Genomic DNA, 18,523 nt, shown 5'->3' with positions numbered 1-18,523 from the left:
AAGGTATTATCTGACCTATCTGGGAGACACCAAGTTGGACAGGCTGAACCAAAGAGTTTTTTGTGTTTGGCCATTTTGCTACAACAGAGTAGAGTATTTCTTTTCTACCCATACTTTTGCCTGTTCTGGACGCAACAGACAGTCTTTCGTGGCCGAGAGCCACCAAGGCGTTTGCAGGTAACAACTCCAAGTAGTCCCAATCCATCTGGATGTCCCAAATTGGGGAAAGGCTGCCGAAGGCCATTTGTCGAGAAGAGCCTATGAAGATTTGTTTTGAAATGTATCCAAATTCATGCTATCTCTAGCCTTCCTGTGTTTGTTTCATTTCTTATTATCTTATGTTTTGGACAAGGACGATCTCATTTGGGATGCCAAGGCCACTTTGGGGATGGAGTGGACAGGATCGCCAGTTGCAGCTCTTTTTGGTTCTTTTCTCCTTTGAACCACCAATTTGTGAAGAACATGGCTTGGCCTTCAGTGCTTTTTCAATATGGCCGCCAGACAGCTTCGTCCATCCTCCCGGTTGTTGTCATGGTTGTCGGTGAGTTACTATGGCTACCGTCTGCTTCCACGCCATCAGCTTGACTGGTGAGACTGGGGTTGAGCAAGTTGTTTCCTGCCGTGGCACTCGGACAAGATGGCAGCATCCGGGTTGGTGAGCGCTCTCCACCTGCCACCATGGAGAACTGGTACGACCCGGAGGAGGCACCGTAGTACAAGTGGTAAGGGGAGGGATTGGTCTGGAAGGGTCCACTCTGGTTTTGGGTGGAGCTGGGGTACGGTGGGGGAAGGTAGGTGTGGTGGAATCTAGTGGCCGTTGGCATGCTGGTCATACTGAGGCCACCGATTCCTGTGGCGGATGGCGTCGCTGTGTAAGGGAAGGCCGCAGGCATGGCCCCAGGGTAATGCATTCTTGGGTCTGGAAACCGGGTCTCGGTGAGGCCTGGTAGAGCAGAGAAGGACCGGTCAAACTGCCGTGGGTCGGAGAACGGACTGAGTTCAGAGGTTCCTAATTTTGGAAAGAGAGAAGGGGAGAGAGAACAGGAGAAGCTGTTATTTTGGATTTATTTTTATTTATTTATTTTGTCAAGCATGTATTTGGCTCTGCAACCCAACAAGACAGACACAGACTTCAGAGGATAATTAGAGCTGCAGAAAAAACCATGGCTACCAACCTGCCTTCCATGGAGGACCTGTATACTGCACGAGTCAAAAAGAGGGCTGGGAAAATATTTACAGACCCCTCGCATCCTGGACATAAATTGCTTCAACTTCAAAACGACTATAGAGTACGGCACACCAGAACAACTAGACACAAGAACAGTTTTTTTCCCCAAGAAAGTTCGTAAAATGGGGCAAAAACTCACTTAACAAATGTCTCACTTAGCAACAGAAATTTTGGGCTCAATTGTGTCATAAGTCGAGGACTAACTGTGCTTGTAATAATGAATCCCAAAGGGCTTTTCAGGTTTTTTAAAAATACTTTTGTGTATGGGGATAATCGGTGGCTGGTTCCTCCAAATTTATCCAAATAAATTCTGAAAATCCTTTCCGTCTAGGCCAGTGTTTCTCAACCTTGGCCACCTGAAGATGCATGGACTTCAACACCCAGAATTCCCCAGCCAACTCTGCTGGCTGGGGGATTCTGGGAGTTGAAGTCCACACATTTTCAGGTGGCCAAGGTTGAGAAACACTGATCTAGGCTGATGGTTGAATTCCTCAAAGGAACTGTAAAATGCAACTGAAATTGTTTTCTTCTTCTCTTGATTTTGCTTCTCTAGTTCCACCATTGTCACTGCAATTTTTCAAATCAATCTATGATCTGGAGTGGCTTTTATAAATTGTACTGCAAGTTTCAACCCTGTTCATCATTTTACGTCATTAATCCCAGGCACTTCCAGATAGATTATTAAAGTCAACAGACCAATTCTCTGACTAGACACAAGGAATTTTCCAATATTTCCATGTAAAAGAAATATCTTAAGTAAGCAAGGAAATAAATAATCCAGATCCAAGATGTTTTGTTTTGGGGTTTTTTTTGTCTGCCCTTGGAGATGCTTGGAACCCAATCAAAGATTTTTCTACACGTTCTACCATTCTATTACAGACTCTTCCTTCAACCTTAACCCATTTTTTCCCCTCCCTCTTTCCTTCTGTCTCTTCTACGGTAGGCAGAAAATGAGATTTAACCAATTATTTGGAGACATTTGGAAATCCAGCTATGGCTCTGAAGAAAATTACTTCTTGTTTGGCCCTTGGGTCTTTTAAAACATTTTTTTTTTTTAAAGCAAAAATGAAACGAAAATTAGATCTCAAATGGAGGCTTGGGAAGAAAGTCTTAATGTGTTGCACCCAACACGTTCCAACAATTATTTTCCTCAGAGGCAAAAAAACAAAAACAAAAAAAAAAACCCAGTGCTTCGTATCTCAGGTACTCGGGCAACCCTTCACCTGGATCCCAGCCGACGGTATAATTTTCGTTTCCCGTTTCCCCTGAAAACATTCCTTCCCTGTAGTAAGCAGCAGTTTCAGATCGTTTTCTAGCTAAGCTCAGTTGGTGGGATTCATGTAATTTAACAACCGGTTCTCTGCCCTAATGATTCCTTCCAACAACCAGTTTGCCAAACTGCTCAGAGAGTTAACAACCGGTTCTCCCAAACTGGTGCGAACTGGTTGAATCCCAGCACTGGCTAAGCTGCCCACCTTTGCTGCCCACCTACTTGTGCCCAACTCTGCTCATTCTCGTCTCTCCGGTCCTATTCCAAGCCCAAAGCATGCCTGAGAGTTTGCGCTGATTCATTCATGTTCTCGCTGGATCGTGCCAACGTATTCTAGGCGACACTGGCTGTGAGAACTTCAGAAGATGAATATCTTGAGATAAACGGCAAGCAGGCGCCATGTGCTACCCAGCCACTCCGAATGGAGCGGAGGGGAGGGCTCACCTTCCTTCATTATGTTTCACATGGCCATAAATAATATTCCACAAAGAGCAAATTCAAACGAAAAGCTCAGTGCTTAGGGCGCATTTCCCCTTTTCTCGTCCTCTCTAATGCATTCCCCCCCCCAAAAAAAGTTTCTGGAGTGGAGAGGCCAGATTTTATGGGTTGGAGCTTGCCAGGCTTGGCACGGGGCTGCCCATTGAGAATATAAAAGCAACAGTGGAAATCTGCTAATTACTAGCATAACAAAGCAAAGGGAGGCGAGTTATGCAAAATGCCGAAAGTACACCTCTCTCCTCTATGGGTTTGAAAAAAAAAAAAAATAGAAAAGGAAAACGGGGCTCCAAGCAGCTCTCCTTCTCAGAATTGCCAAAGTAATTTACAAATTAAGAGCATAGCCTTTTATTTGTTTTATTTCGCTGCTGGTGAAAAATTCCTACACAATCCCCCTAAGTTCTCACATTTGTTATCGTTGCATGCCTGTAACACCGAAGTAAGGCGTTTGTAAGGAAAGCCGAAGTAAGATTGTAAAATCATGGCGTTTCACATGCAAGTACTTTTTATTTTTTTTATTTTTTATTTTATTTTATTTTTGATTTATATGCCGCCCTTCTCCGGAGACTCAGGGCGGCTTACAATGCGTTAAGCAACAGCCTTCATCCTTTTGTATATTTTATACAAAGTCAGTTTATTGCCCCCACAAACCGGGTCCTCATTTTACCTACCTTAGAAAGGATGGAAGGCTGAGTCAACCTTGAGCCTGGGGAGATTCGAACTCGCAGTAATTGCAGGCAGCTGGAAGCTAAATACTACCTTTTAACAGTAGCGTTAGTCTGCTGTGCCACTCAGGCTCCGTCAAGGAATGACCAAGTTGCTAGTCCTTACTGTAGTTACTAAGCACTAACTAACCCTGAGTTGCTGCTGTTGGACTGGCCGCACAACATGCTGGGTTCCTGCGACATAGTGGGGTCAACAAACGTGGACTTTGGCCAACTTCTATAGTGGCTTCTATTATGTAATTGCAGATGTCATCTTGACTATTTTGATATTCAGGTAGTCCTTGACTTATAACATTTCATTTAGCGACTGTTCAAAGCAGTGGTGGGTTGCTCCCGGTTCTGTCTGGTTCTTGCGAACCAGTAGTAAAAGCGGTGGGAAGCTCCGCCCATCCGCCCGGACGTCATAATTGATGATCTGCGCATGTGCAGAAGTGTGCGGGCGCGAGTGAAGCAAGAACACGCATGCACTCCCATTGCAAACTGGTAGTAAAGGTAAGTAGAATCCATCCCTGGTTCAAAGTTACAATGGCACTGAGAAAAAGTGATTTATGACTGCTTTTCACGGTTATGACCTTTGCAGTATCCCCATGATCATGTGATCAAAATTGAGATGCTTGGCAACAGGTTCATATTTATGACCGTTGCCGTGTCCTGAGGTCACCTGATCCCCTTTTGCGACGTTTTGACAAACAAAGTCAATGGAGGAGCCAGATTCATTTAACAACTGTCTTACTAACTTAGTAACTGCCGTGATTCACTCAAGAAATGTGGCAAGAAAGATCATAAAATGAGACCAAACTCACTTAACAAATGTCTCACTTAACAACAGAAATTTTGGTCGTAAGCCCTTGTCTACCTGCATCTACCTGCACTATGTATAGTTTAGCAAGCAGTCCAAACAAGGCCATCACGGCTAAGTCATCCATTCAAACAGAGCTGAAGAAGCTTCTTGGATGGGAAGCGAAACATCTTCAAAGAAAAATCAGAAAGTCCAGTTGCCTCTTGAAAAAGCACCTTTGGGACAACCGTGACCTGAATGACCGAGAATCTCCATAGACACCAAGTCAGGGGTGAAATGTAAAATTTGTTACTACCGGTTCAGTGGGCGTGGCTTGGTGGGGGGGTGTAATGTGACTGGGTGGGCGTGGCCAATTTTTTTTTTTTAACTTTTCAAAGCATTTTTTTTAATGCTTTGAAAAGTCTCTGACGATCAGGCAACTCAGCTGGGATCGTCAGAGACTTTTCAAAGCATTTTTTTACCATCTCTTCGGCCAAGAGGTTGCAGAAAAAAATGCTTTGAAAAGTCTCTGACGATCCCAGCTGAGCCACGCAATCATCAGAGGCTTTTTTTCATAACTTTTACAAGCATTTTTTCGTCGGAAGAGGTTATAGAAAAAATGCTTTTAAAAGTAAAAAAAAAAAAAGCCTCTGATGATCGTGCAGCTCAGTTGGGCATGGTGGGGTGGGGGGCACGCACAGGGATTTTTGCTACCGGTTCTCCGAACCACCCGCCACCACCGCTACCGGATTGGGCAATCTGGTCTGAACCGGGAGCATTTCACCCCTGCACCAAGTCATACAAGTCGCTTTTGACTAACAACCATAACTGAGCCTGGAATTTTGGTCATAAATTGAGTCACCACATGACTGGCCTAAATTTGACGATGTTTTTTACAACCATCGTTAAGTGAGTCATCATGGTAGTTAAGCGAATCATGTGGTCATAAATTTGAATCCAGCTTATCCAACGGGCAGTTTTTGCTAGAAAATGGCAAAAAAAAAAAAAAAAAAAAAGGCAAAACATGAGCACATGATTGTGCAATGCTATAACTGCTTGTAACTGTGAGCTGGTTACCAAACTGGTTATATGTCAAGGACTACCTGTATTGCTGTCTAAAACCTGGCCCACAGCCAGGAGTTCAATCCTGAGCATGTTTGGTTCAGGCAAGTAAAATGAGGTCTCAGATTGTTGAGAGAAATAAATGCGATGACACACAGTTACGACTGTGTTTCTCATCTTTGTATCTAGTGTTTTAAATATTTTTATTTTTATGGTTTTAATTGTAATCCGCCCAGAGTCATTTTGCAGAGTGAGATGGGCAGCATATAAATTAGATAGATGGATAGATGGATAGATGGATAGATGGATAGATGGATAGATGGATAGATAGATAGATAGAGAGATAGATAGATAGATAGATAGATAGATAGATAGATAGATAGATAGATAGATAGATAGATAGAGTCTGTCTTAACTTAGAATGGTCATTTAGTGACCCGTCCTAAGTCGAGAACTACTTGTAATTTGGTTTATTTCTTTGAACTTATCTTATGATAACTCAGGCATTGGGTCATGTAAAGCATCGTTTGGGGATTAGTGGGTTGTATAATCCATTTGATACGATTGTTTATAAGATTGGTAGAACCACACGGGATTTTTCACCCCCTCAGGGAAAATTAGAACAGGACACGCAACATGATACCTTCCAGATATTTTAGAATTTAGCTCCTCGTTGACCCCAGGGATGAGAAGAGATGCCGGATAAGGGAGCCCCAAAATATCTAAAAGTCAGCAGGTATTTTACCTCAGCATAGACAGTGGGATGGAACTGGGGTTTACCTTGATCTGTCTATTGCACCCAAAGCCTCAGGCACTGTCTTAGCCTGCCTCACTCAGGTCTACTCTCTTTCTTCTGTTTAAAAAAATTCACATAATTCAGGACTACCATTGCAAAGAATGGCCAGAGATATTTGCCCTGTTTTAAATGTTTGTCCAAAACTTTTTTAAAAAACCCGATCAAAGGTCTAAACACATCTATTTTATGGATATGTGTTGCTAACTTAAGAACTGCACTGATTCGCTTAACAACCGTGGCAAGAAAGGCCATAAAATGGGGCAAAATTCATTTAGCAACTGTCTTGTTTAGCGACACAAATTTTGGGCTCAATTGTGGTCATAAGTCAAGGGCTACCTGTATTGCTGTCTAAAACTCTGCCCACAGCCAGGAGTTCAATCCTGAGCATGTTTGGTTCAGGCAAGTAAAATGAGGTCTCAGATTGTTGAGGGAAATATGCGGACATTGTAAACTGCCCAGATTGGGCTGGAAAGCATTATGGGGCAGTATATATGTCTAAGGGACTCAGTGGCTCAGTGGCTAAGACACTGAGTTTGTCGATCAAAAAATTGGCAGTTCAGCGGTTCGAATCCCTAGTGCCGTGTAATGAGGTGAGCTCCCGTTACTTGTCCCAGCTTCTGCCAACCTAGCAGTTCGAAAGCACGTAAAAAATGCAAGTAGAAAAATAGGGACCACCTTTGGTGGGAAGATAACAGCGTTCTGTGCGCCTTTGGCGTTGAGTCATGCCGGTCACATGACCACAGAGACGTCTTCGGACAGCGCTGGCTCTTCGGCTTTGAAACGGAGATGAGCACCGCCCCCTAGAGTCAGGAACAACTAGCACAATATACACATCAGGGGTGAAATTCAGCAGGTTCTGACAGGTTCTGGAGAACCGGTAGCGGAAATGTTGAGTAGTTCGGAGAACCGGCAAATACCACCTCTGGCTGGCCCCAGGAGTGGGGAGAGAATGGGGATTTTGCAATATCCTTTCCCCAGAAGTGGGGAGGGAAAGGAGTTTTTGCAGTGTTCTTCCCCTGCCACACCCACCATGCCATGCCCACCATGCCACACCCACGCCCACCAAGCCACGCTCACAGAACCAGTAGTAAAAAAATTTGAATTCCACTACTGATACGTGTGTGTGTGTGTGTGTGTGTGTGTGTGTGTGTGTGTGTGTGTGGTGGGTTGCCCCCGGTTCGGTCCGGTTCTTGTGAACTGGTAGTAAAACCGGCTAGAGGCTCCACCCACCCACCCGGATGTCCTCATAGACAATCTGCGCATGCACAGAAGTGTGGCGCGCGTTGCGATCCCATTGCGAACCGGTAGTAAAGGTACAGGAAGTAGAACCCACCCCTGGTGTGTGTGTCTGTGTGTTATTTGTGTCTGAGGTTATACCAGACATATATGGTACACCTCATCTCTCTCTCTCTCCTCCCTCCTCCCTCCCTCCCTCTCTCTCTCATTCTCTCCCTCCCTCTCTCTCTCTCTCTCTTTCTCTCTCTTTCTCTCCCTCTCTTTCTCTCTCTCCCTCCCTCTCTCTTTCTCTTTCTCTTTCTCTCTCTCCTTCTCTCTCCCTCCCTCTCTTTCTATCTCTTTCTCTTTATCTCTCTCCCTCCCCCCTCTCTCCTCTCTTTCTCTCTCTTTCTTTCTCTCTCTTTCTTTCTCTTTCTCTCTCTCTCTCTTTCTCTCTCTCTTTGTTTCTCTCCTTCTCTTTCTCTCTCTCTTTCTCTCCCTCTCTTTCTCTCTCTCCCTCCCACTCTCTTTCTCTCTCTCTCCCTCCCTCTCTCTTTCTATCTCTCTTTCTCTTTATCTCTCTCTCCTCCCTCCCTCCCCCCCCTCTCTGGAGAACCTTTTTTTCTTTCTATGGTACATTTGGAGAAATTACCATTTATGCATCACCATCCTATCAGGTGTCTTTCTGGATGTGTTCCCCTGGATGCCGTGGGCTTTACTCTTAGGTAAGAGATTAGTAAAGTTCCCTCCCTCCTTAAACATAATTAAACAGCGAAGCAAAATCAGAACACCCTGACTGTGTCTGCAGACTTCTTTAGAAAGACAAAAAAAAAAACAAAAAAAACCCCCAACAAACCCTTCATCTCATCATCATCTGACCATGGGCTAATAATACATAAACAAGATATTATCAGGGAGAAAACATAATTTGTTCCTCGTGTTGCGTGCATCGGAACTTAAAAAAAAAGAAGAAGAAGAAAAAAAAAGTCGGCTCAGCTCATTCATAAAGTTTTTGGCCGATGCTCAGCCGAGCAAAAAGGCCTGGAAGCCAAGACGAGCATAGATAGCCCTCTGTTGCAATTTTTTTTATTATTATTTGATTTATATGCCGACCTTCTCCGGAGACTCAGGGCGGCTTACAATGCGCTAAGCAATAGCCTTCATTCTTTTGTATATTTATACAAAGTCAGCTTATTGCCCCCACAACTGGGTCCTCAATTTACCTACCTTAGAAAGGATGGAAGGCTGAGTCAACCTTGAGCCTTGGCGAGACTCGAACTTACAGTAACTGCAGGCAGCAGATGTAAGTGGATGTTAATTAGTCTGCTGAGCCACCAGAGCTCCCTTTTGCAATTGGCAAAGGTTCTTTCATTTACCCGAACAGGTTGCCTTTGCCTTGATTGGGTGCATGCAGAACGATACCGCCATGCTTCCCGCCACCCCAGAAAGATAAGGATTCCATTGATTAAAATGAAAATGTGGCATCAAATCAGCAAACCCAGAAAAAGCCCGTGGAAGAGAAACAAGCAAAGAGGCAAAACAAGCAAGCAAAACCTAACAAGAACAGCTTGAAGTTGTTCCGTCTACGTTTACAGAATCCAGATGTTTGGGGCTGGAGATTTTAACCAGGTTTTGCTGTGGGATTGCACACTGAAAGGGGGCGGGGGAGTGGAAATCCTGGGTGAGCATTGGTGGATATACAGGTGGTCCTTGACTTACAACAGTTCGTTTAAGGATGGTTCGAAGTTACAACAGCACTGGAAAAAAGTGGCTTCTGACCGTTTTTCACAGTTACGACTGTTGCAACATCCCCAAGGTCACTGGTGATTTAAATCATGTAAATGTATGATGATTTACATTCGGAAAACAGAATAACAGAGGAAGGGACCTTGGAGGTCTTCTAGTCCAACCCCGTTCAGTTAGGAAGCCCGACACCATTTCAGGACAAATGGTTATCCAACCTCTTCTTAAAAACTTCCAGTGTTTTACTATTGATGCTTGGATATTGAAAGTAACCAATTTAGCTGAAATGGCTAAAATTTCAGCATATTTGAAGGATCATACACAAGAAAGATATATACAGGACTGGAGAAGATGGATTGATTATATTCAAAATAAGTATCAGACTAAAAAATATCAAATAGCTTATGAATGAATCTTTAATTGTATAAGCGCTACATGAGTGATATTAGAAGTATTATATCTAAGAAACAGGATTTTATCTATGGGGGGTTAAGAATTATTTTTTAGAGGGTGTTAGTTTAATGGTTGGTTAAGCAATTTAGTTTATTGTTAAAAGTTAATAGAAATACCTTGTGTTCTGCTCTGGGAAGTCGGGGAGGGGGAGGGGGGGTTGGGTGGGAGGGTTGTGGGAAAACTGTGTTTTTTTCTCTAATAAAACTTTTTCAATTAAAAAAAAAAAAAACTTCCAGTGTTGGAGCATTCACAACTTCTGGAGGCAAGTCGCTCCACTGACCAATTGTTTTAACTGTCAGGAAATTTCTCCTTAGTTCTAGCTTGCTTCTCTCCTTGATGCTTGACCACTGGTTCATATTTATGACGGCTGCCGTGTCCCAGGGTCACATGATCACCTTTAGCAACCTTTCGACAAGCAAAGTCAACGGGAAGCCAGACCTCCCCGTTGACTATCTCCGTTAACTTCACAACTGCGCTGATTCACTTAACAAATGTGGCAAGATGTGTATTTAACTATACATATAATAACAGCAGCAAGAATTGTATTTGCACAAAATTGGAAGAGAGAGAAAATTCCGTCAGAAGGTGAAGTAATAAAAAAAAGATTTTAGACTGTGCGGAAATGAACAGATTAACTTTAAGAATAAGAGATAAAGAGGAATCAGTGTTATTTCAAGACATGGGGAAGATTTTATATATGGTTAGAAAAGAAATATGAAGATAAGAGGATAGATAAATGATTTAGATAATAGAAAGTTAAACGAGGGAGAGGATAAAAAAGAAATAGAAACCCAGATGACACCAGAGTAAATGAAAAAGGGGGATGGGAGGGGGGCAAGAGAAAGAAGATAATAAGAATAAATGTACAATTATGATGATAATAATGATAGATAGAATAAATCTGACAAGAAATTGAAAGAAAGTATATACTATTAGAATACAGGAGTTGCTCCGATACCAAACAAGGAGAATATTCCACAGCAAAGAAAATAGAAAGGAGAGAGGAGTAGAGGGTAGGAAGAGGAGAGGGAGGGAGAGGAAGGGAAGGAAGGGAAAAGGAGAGGAAGGAAGGGTAGGGGACATGAGTAGGAGAGAAGGTGAGAAGGGGGAAAAGAAGAGAGGAGTGGGGGAAAGGAAGGGGAAGTAGGATGAGGTAGGAGAGGAGGAAGGAGAAAGTAGGAGAGGAGGGAGGGAAGGGAAAGAGGAGAAGAAGAAGAAGGGTTGTTGTGAAATGAGGGGAAAAGAAAGGGTAGAAGAGCAACTCTGAATGTAATTAAAATGCCTTATTTTAATGCTTTCTTTAAGGAAAACATGTATATGTAGGATTAATTACGTATAAGAAAATGTGCCTTTTATGTTATGTGTATAAGAAATAAAGCTGAAAAACTTTTCAAAAAACAAACAAACAAATATGGCAAGAAAAGTTGTAAAGTGGAACATAACTCACTTAAATTTCTCACATTAGCAACATGAAACTTTGGGCTCAATTGTGGTCATATGTCAAGGACTACCTGCACTGCGGTCATTTCCATTCTGGTGACTTTAAAGGCGTCTTCTAGAGTTATCCAACTAACTGTTGTTATGTAAGAAAAACAGGAATGAGGACAGATTTATATCATTTCAACAATGGTTGGGTGATGTTATGAAGGTGTTATAAGCCATTAATGGAGAAAGACGCATTTCTCTCCCTCCTTCCCTCCCTCCCTCCCTCCCTCTATCTCTCTCTCTCTCTCTTCTCTCTCTCCCTCCCTCCCTCCCTCTCCCTCTCTCCCTCCCTCCCTCCCTCCCTCTCCCTCCCTCCCTCCCTCTCCCTCCCTCCCTCCCTCCCTCCCTCTCCCTCTCTCCCTCCCTCCCTCCCTCCCTCTCCCTCCCTCCCTCCCTCTCTCTCTTCCTCCCTCCCTCCCTCTCCCTCTCTCCTCCCTCCCTCCCTCTCTCTCTCCCTCCCTCCCTCTCCCTCCCTCCCTCCCTCCCTCCCTCTCTCTCCCTCCCTCCCTCCCTCTCTCCCTCCCTCCCTCCCTCCCTCTCTCTCTCTCTGCATTATAATTATGGGAGGTAGCCCTTTCTATATTGAAATGGGCTTTGGGTTAGCAGAGGTTTACTAACTATAGTACAGGTAGTCCTCGACTTAGGACCACAAAAGAACCCAATATTTCTGTTGTTCTGTTGCGAGACAGTTGTTAAGTGAATTTTGCCCTACTTTATGATCTTTCTTGCCCCAGTTGTTAAGTGAATCACTGCAGGTGTTAAATTAGTAACACGGCTGTTAAGTGAATCTGGCTTCCTCACTGACTTCGCTTGTCAGGAGGTTGCCAAAGCTGATCACATGAATCCAAGACATGGCAATGCAATGGTCATAAATATGAGCCAGTTGCCAAGCATTCGAATCTGCTGCAAGAATCGTAAGTGTGAAAAACAGTCCTACGTCACTTTTTTTCAGTGCCGTTGTATCTTCGAATGATCGCTCAATGAATGGTTGTAAGTCAAGGACTGCCTGTATGGAAAGTCACAAAAAGAGCCTTTGGCCTAGGCTTAATGCTTTCATCAGAAGGACCCAACTCTTTCAGGCATGAAGTTACTCCAGACGTTGAAAGGAGGACTAGAAGTGATCAAACGTGGGCAAAAACTGGGAGTCTGAACAGAGCAGAACTACAAAAAGCTGGGTTTTATTTTCATTTGACTATAACTTACATTAAAGCCTTGGTAGAGCCTTGGTAGTACAGTAGTCTAAGGCACCCTGTTATTAAGCTGGTTATTAAGACAGCTGCCTGCAATTACTGCAGGTTCGAATCTTGCCAGGCTCAAGGTTGACTCAGCCTTCCATCCTTTCTAAGGTAGGTAAATTGAGGACCCAGTTTGTGGGGGCAATAAGCTGACTTTGTATACATATACAAAAGGATGAAGGCTATTGCTGAGCACATTGTAAGCCGCCCTGAGTCTCCGGAGAAGGGTGGCATATAAATCAAATAAAAAAAAATCAATTAATATATTTCCTCTGCATTTTAATGTTGTTGTTAGTTGCGAGGTCGTGTCCGACCCATCGCGACCCCATGGACAACGTTCCTCCAGGCCTTCCTGTCCCCTACCATCCTCCTGCATTTTAATAGCTTTCCTCTATTGTTACATCAAAAAGGAGAGTTCGACAGAAACTAAACTTTTCCAGTACCTGATAAACTGGACCCCACTTTGGGGTAGAGCTATATGTGAGTGGACTCTCATCTGTTTTCAAGCCAACGATTTAGTATGGAACAATGATCGGATCAAACTATGGCATTGATTTGATTTCGTAAATCAATTTTCAAATCCATTTCCCACTTGAGCCAAACCTCTTCCGAGTACTCTGACCGACTCAGAGATAGTGTGATAGTGTGATTTGTTCTCAGTGCTTGGTCCAAATTGAAAAGCTGGTTTGATCCAGAGAGTTGAATGGATAGCTTTAGAGCAGGGGTCTCCAACCTTGGCAACTTTAAGACTTGTGGACTTCAACTCCCAGAGTTCCTCAGCCAGCTTTGCTTTGCTTTGCCAGCTTTGCCAGCTGAGGAATTCTGGGAGTTGAGGTCCACAAATTTTAAAGTTGCCAAGGTTGGAGACCCCTGCTGTAGAGCGTGAAATCTCCAAATCAAATCTTTTCATAGCTGTCCTGTCCAGTTCGTTGTCTCTCTGTGGCCAACCAGATACCTCTGAGAAGACCAATGCAAGGCAGGAAAGAAGCAACCCATTTCAGGGACAACATCCAGATTGACATGGTCCTTTTCAGGGGGTGGCTTCAATCTTATAAACATAGGAAGAACGGTCGCAGGAACTGGGCATGGCCAGTCTAGTGAAAAGAAGAATGAGGGGTTACATGATTGCAGGGTTCCAATATTTGAGGGGCTGCCAGAAAGAAAGAGGGGATCAACCTATTTTCCAAAGCACCAGGAGGCAAGACAAGAAGCAATGGATGGAAATTAATCAAGGAGAAATTTCCTGACAGTGAGAACAATTGACCAGTGGAACAACTTGCCTCCAGAAATTGTGGGTGCTCCAACACTGGAGGCTTTCAAGACAGGACTGGACGACCATTTGTCTAAAATGGTATAGGGCAGTGATGGTGAACCTTTTCAGCATCGAGTGCTGAAAAGGGAACCCGCATGCACGCTCTCATCTGGGCCACAACCCAGAAGAGGAGCTGCCCAGGATGCATGCGTGTGCCCAAAAATGAACGTTTGGTTTCCGGTGCACTCCGGAAGTTAGTCTTCCAGATTTCTGGCACACATTTGTGTGCAACAATCGGCTGGCCAGCGTGCATTATCATGCAGGAAAATGGAAGACCAGCTCTTCCGTTTCCGGCACTGCCGCACGCACAAATGCCAGCTGATATTGCGTGCACATGTGCCAGAAACTGGGAAGTGGAACGGGCAAGACTACAAGTGCCAGGTGACATGGCTCCACGTGCCATTTTGGCCATGCATGCCATAGGTTCGCCATCATGGGTATGGGGTTCCCTGCTTGAGTAGGGGGTTGGACAAGAAGACCTCCGAGATCCCTTCCAACTCTGTTATTCTGTTACGATCTATTATTGCCTGATCCCACTTTTTCATTCTTCATGGTGGGTCTTGCCTGAAGGATAAAGTCTCTTTGCAGCTACTCTTTTTCTGGTTTTTCATTCCATTCGCAGCTGGAGATGACCAACTCTCTTCCGTCCTGCCCCATCCTCCTACCTAACCCAACCTAAACCATGAGCAAAATCTACCAGTTCAATCATAACAGGGTTTTTTTTTAAAAAAAAAAAAAAGCCACAGACGTTTATTGCTTCCTTCTGAAAAATTTACTATGGCCCGATTTATATTTCTGGATTTTGCGCATTCCTGTATTTCTTTCTTGGCAATTTGGAGGGCAAGTATTTAGCTTGTCTTGCTGCCAATCAAAATATTTGAAGGAAATGTTTATTTTCTTCTGGAAATCGCACCAGCTGCTGCCTTAACTGAATACACTCATTTAGAAGTAAGAATTTAGCCATTGTGAGAGCAAGTATGGCACCGGCACAAGCTGCGTTTTTTTTTTTTTTGTTTTTTTTTTGACCCAATCTATCAACGGAAATGGCAACACTTTGGATCAGGGAGCTGGGAAGTGAAGAATGCGTGTTGAACCAGAGGTCACTGCCCTGGCTAATATCATGCCAGTGCTTTGGGGGGCTCCCCATTCTCAGCACCACCAAACAGGAATTCCGCACTGCACTGCTTTCCAAACTGCTTCACCACTGGTATACCATCACTGCAATTTCCATGGTTTATTATATTATCGGCTGTTGATATGTTTTAGTATTGGAGTTCAATATATTCAAACATACACATTTGGGGCGATGCATAATGGACCACCTGGAAATACCATAGCAGAGGGGCTATCTGGGCCACGGACCTCCATGTCTTGCAGTTCTAGATCAAGACTGCACATATGAGCAATCAGAAGCAACCTCACTGGCATCAAGGAACAAAAACAATGTTTTAGCAGACCCCTTTGGTTACCAGAGAGAAATTACCTGCATTCCTTCTAAGCTTCCATCACTCCTTTCTCAGATAGAAATATTTGTGCAAGTCCCCAAATATTCCTCTATGAGACAATGATTCAGATCAGAGCCAGCCATTCATACATTCCTAAAATAGCTGTCTGCTTTTCTGGACTAAGTTACATTGACTGACATGATAAACAGGAGAGAGATTTAACACCCATGCATAAATGTTTATGCTGACTTCCCTTCTTCCTTTCCTTCTGGTTTTTCCCTCCCAAAGCTCTTTTCTGCTCTTCTGTTTTCTATAATCTTCCTCCAGGATAAATCTGACTTCCCACCCCAGATGCAATCTTCAATTGATTAAATACAATCATTTAAAAAGATTTCACCCGATTCATCAGCTTGTTGTATAAATAAAGATGGCTTTTAATCAGAGTGTTTACAAAAATTACAGACACTACTTGGTATACGATAAGATTCTTTCCTCTCTCTCTCTCTCTCAAGCAATAAGTAAGTCTTTCAAGACCTTTCCTTTTTCTGCTTCTTTCCATTTTTTTGTTTTGTGCCTATTATATTGCCAGCCTGTGGGCAGGGATTAGCTTAATCTTTTAATATCCACGCATCACTCAGAACATTGTAGAGACTTTATAAATAATCACAGCAACAACATCGCATCTGAAGATACTCTAAATTTTAGTTAATATCCCGAAATTGCATTTGATTGCCTTTGACTCATAAGCTGCCCATTTGAAATAATTAAAATAATGCCTGCTTGCTTCAGAACACCTATTTCCCCAATATGTAAACACACATAGTCATCAAGAATGGTTGTGATCAGGATGGATGTGTATATATCATTCAAAAAAGAGAGGAAGGGAGACCAAAAGAGAGGTGGAGACTGCCGATCTGCAGAAAATGGGCATACACGAATTTACCAGTGTTCCAAAATCTAAGGGCTGCCACAAAGAAGAGGGGGTCAACCTATTCTCCAAAGCACCTGAAGGCAGGACAAGAAGCAATGAATGGAAACTAATCAAGGAGAGAAGCAACTTAGAACTAAGGAGAAATTTCCTGACAGTGAGAACAATTAACCAGTGGAACGACTTGCCTGCAGAAGTTGTGAATGCTCCAACACTGGAAGTTTTTAAGAAGATGTTGGATAACCATTTATCTGAAGTGGTGTAGGGTTTCCTGCCTAGGCAGGGGGTTGGACTAGAAGACTTCTAAGTTCTCTTTCAATTCTGTTATTCTATTACCTACACAGACCAACCTTTGTAAAGTATTTAAAATCGAAAGTAACCTACGTAATTTGTGTACCTGAAATCAAATGACCCATGCACCTGTGATCAGCTGATCTATGTCTACCTGTCTGCTCAATCTGTTAGCCAAATGTGAAGTCTAGGTTCCCACTTAGTGCCCTGGGTATCAAAGGACCTTTTTGGATTTTCTGAGCATTCATGCCTACGTGGCCCTTTTGCAAATGAAGAGACCCTGGCCACCGCAGCCCTCCGAACATGCATTCAAAATTCCAAGACTGTGCTTATAGGTCTGAAAATTGGAGAGGAAGTCTTGAAAGGCCAACAGCTCTCCTGGTTTTATGCTTGGCGTGGGATTGCACTAGGCCAGGGACCTCCAAACTTGGCCACTTTAAGACTCGTGGATTTCAACTCCCAGAATTACCCAGCTAGCCATGCTAGGGATTCTGGGAGTTGAAGTCCACGAGTCTTAAAGTTGGCAACTTTGGAGACCCCTACACTAGAACATCTTTCTGATGCTTCCAAGGTGAGAATGTGATGAAAAGAAGAATGCGCAGCCACTAAAGGGAAGCTCTGCTGATTTTCCAGAGGGCAACTTTTGAAATCTGTTTTGCCAGCAGGGCTCCCCAACTGGAATGAAGCTTCCTTCGCAGCTGGAGGGAAGAGGGAAATGGATGTCGAGAATCAGCACTCTTACAATAACTTGCAAATTCCTCAATAACCCAATGGAGTTTTCCAATGAATGGCCCAGCAGTTAAAGCCATCAGTCTGTCACTTCAGCTCCCAGGGTTGGGTTGCAATCCCAACTCCGTTAGCGGAAGGAAAGGGAAGGAAACCCGTTGAACTGAAATACGGTGTTAAAGCTAGTTCTGACTTTCTGTTTATTTATCTGTGCTAGCTGCCCGTGCTGAGGAATACCCTTAGCAAACACAATTCTCCGAGTGTCACGCCTGCTGTAGTTAAACAGCACAACCCAATGCTGAAGGGGGAAGGAATCTGTTTGAGACAACCTCAAGGATTGCAGAAACACAGAAATTCATAACGGCTTTAGAGGGAATTAAAAAAACGTGAGACAGGGGGAATCAAAAATTGCCGGATGAGGCCTCAGGCTATTCATTGGCTGTAGAATGCCCATTTGATGTGGGAGAGAAAAATAAAACTTGCAAATTAACAGAAGGTTGGAAAATGGACCTGAATATTTTAGTCCAAGCAACAGAACAGCAGAGCAGAGTGGTTAAGGCTCTGGATTTACACTGGGAAGGCCTGCATTCAAATCTATCCTCGGCAGAGTTTCAACGCGAGGATGAGTCAGTTTAACCAGCCTTGCAAAGTTGTTGTTGTAGGAAAAAACAAATTAGTGCTAGGAATGCCATTTAAGTTCTTGGAGGAAAGATAGGATATGAATCCATCAAGCAAAACAGAACACTTGGACCAGGGGTCCTCAAACTACGGCCCGCGGGCCGAATATGGCCCACCAAAGCCATTAATCCGGCCCGCGCGGAACCATGAGACTGCTCCGCCCACATCACCCCACCTACCTGCCGGCCCCCACCTGCCTTCTGGAAGCCGAGGAGGCCAAAAATGAACCCCAGCCTCCAGAGAGAAAGAGAGAGAGGACGGAGGGAGGGAGGGAGACACACACACACAAACAGAAGTCCCTCAACACCCCCCCCACACACACACACACAAGGCAGCCACATCCCTTCACTAACCTGCTTTCCACCCCCAGGAGCATAACAAATTAAAGTTAAATTTGTGTGTATTGTTTAATGGACTGCTAAATGGGCCACACCAGAGATGGGTTTCAGCAGGTTCTGACCAGTTCTGGAGAACCGGTAGCGGAAATTTTGAGTAGTTTGGCGAACCGGTAGTAAAAATTCTGACTGGCCCCGCCCCTATCTATTCTCTGCCTCCCAAGTCCCAGCTGATTGGGAGGAAATGGGGATTTTGCAGTATCTTTCCCCTAGACTGGGGTGGGAATGGAGATTTTACAGTATCCTTTCCCTGCCATGCCCAC

The 18,523-nt window shown here is 43.8% G+C and overlaps 1 protein-coding gene across 1 annotated transcript in view; it reads right to left on the bottom strand.

The window, feature by feature from the left end:
* Positions 1-485: 485 nt before the first annotated feature.
* RUNX3 (RUNX family transcription factor 3) overlaps positions 486-18,523 on the bottom strand; it is a 110,753-nt gene continuing 92,715 nt past the window's right edge. Inside the window, exon 5 of the mRNA XM_070949598.1 lies at positions 486-1,009. Coding sequence (XP_070805699.1) covers positions 486-1,009 — 524 coding nt within the window. The remainder of the gene's footprint in view (positions 1,010-18,523) is intronic.

Source organism: Pituophis catenifer, unplaced genomic scaffold (genome assembly GCF_029215685.1).
Source record: "Pituophis catenifer annectens isolate HBS135680 unplaced genomic scaffold, rPitCat1.0.hap2 SCAF_9, whole genome shotgun sequence".
Taxonomy (NCBI): domain Eukaryota; kingdom Metazoa; phylum Chordata; class Lepidosauria; order Squamata; family Colubridae; genus Pituophis; species Pituophis catenifer.
Note: the sequence above shows the minus strand (reverse complement) of the source record. Positions and strands in the feature narration are given on the sequence as shown.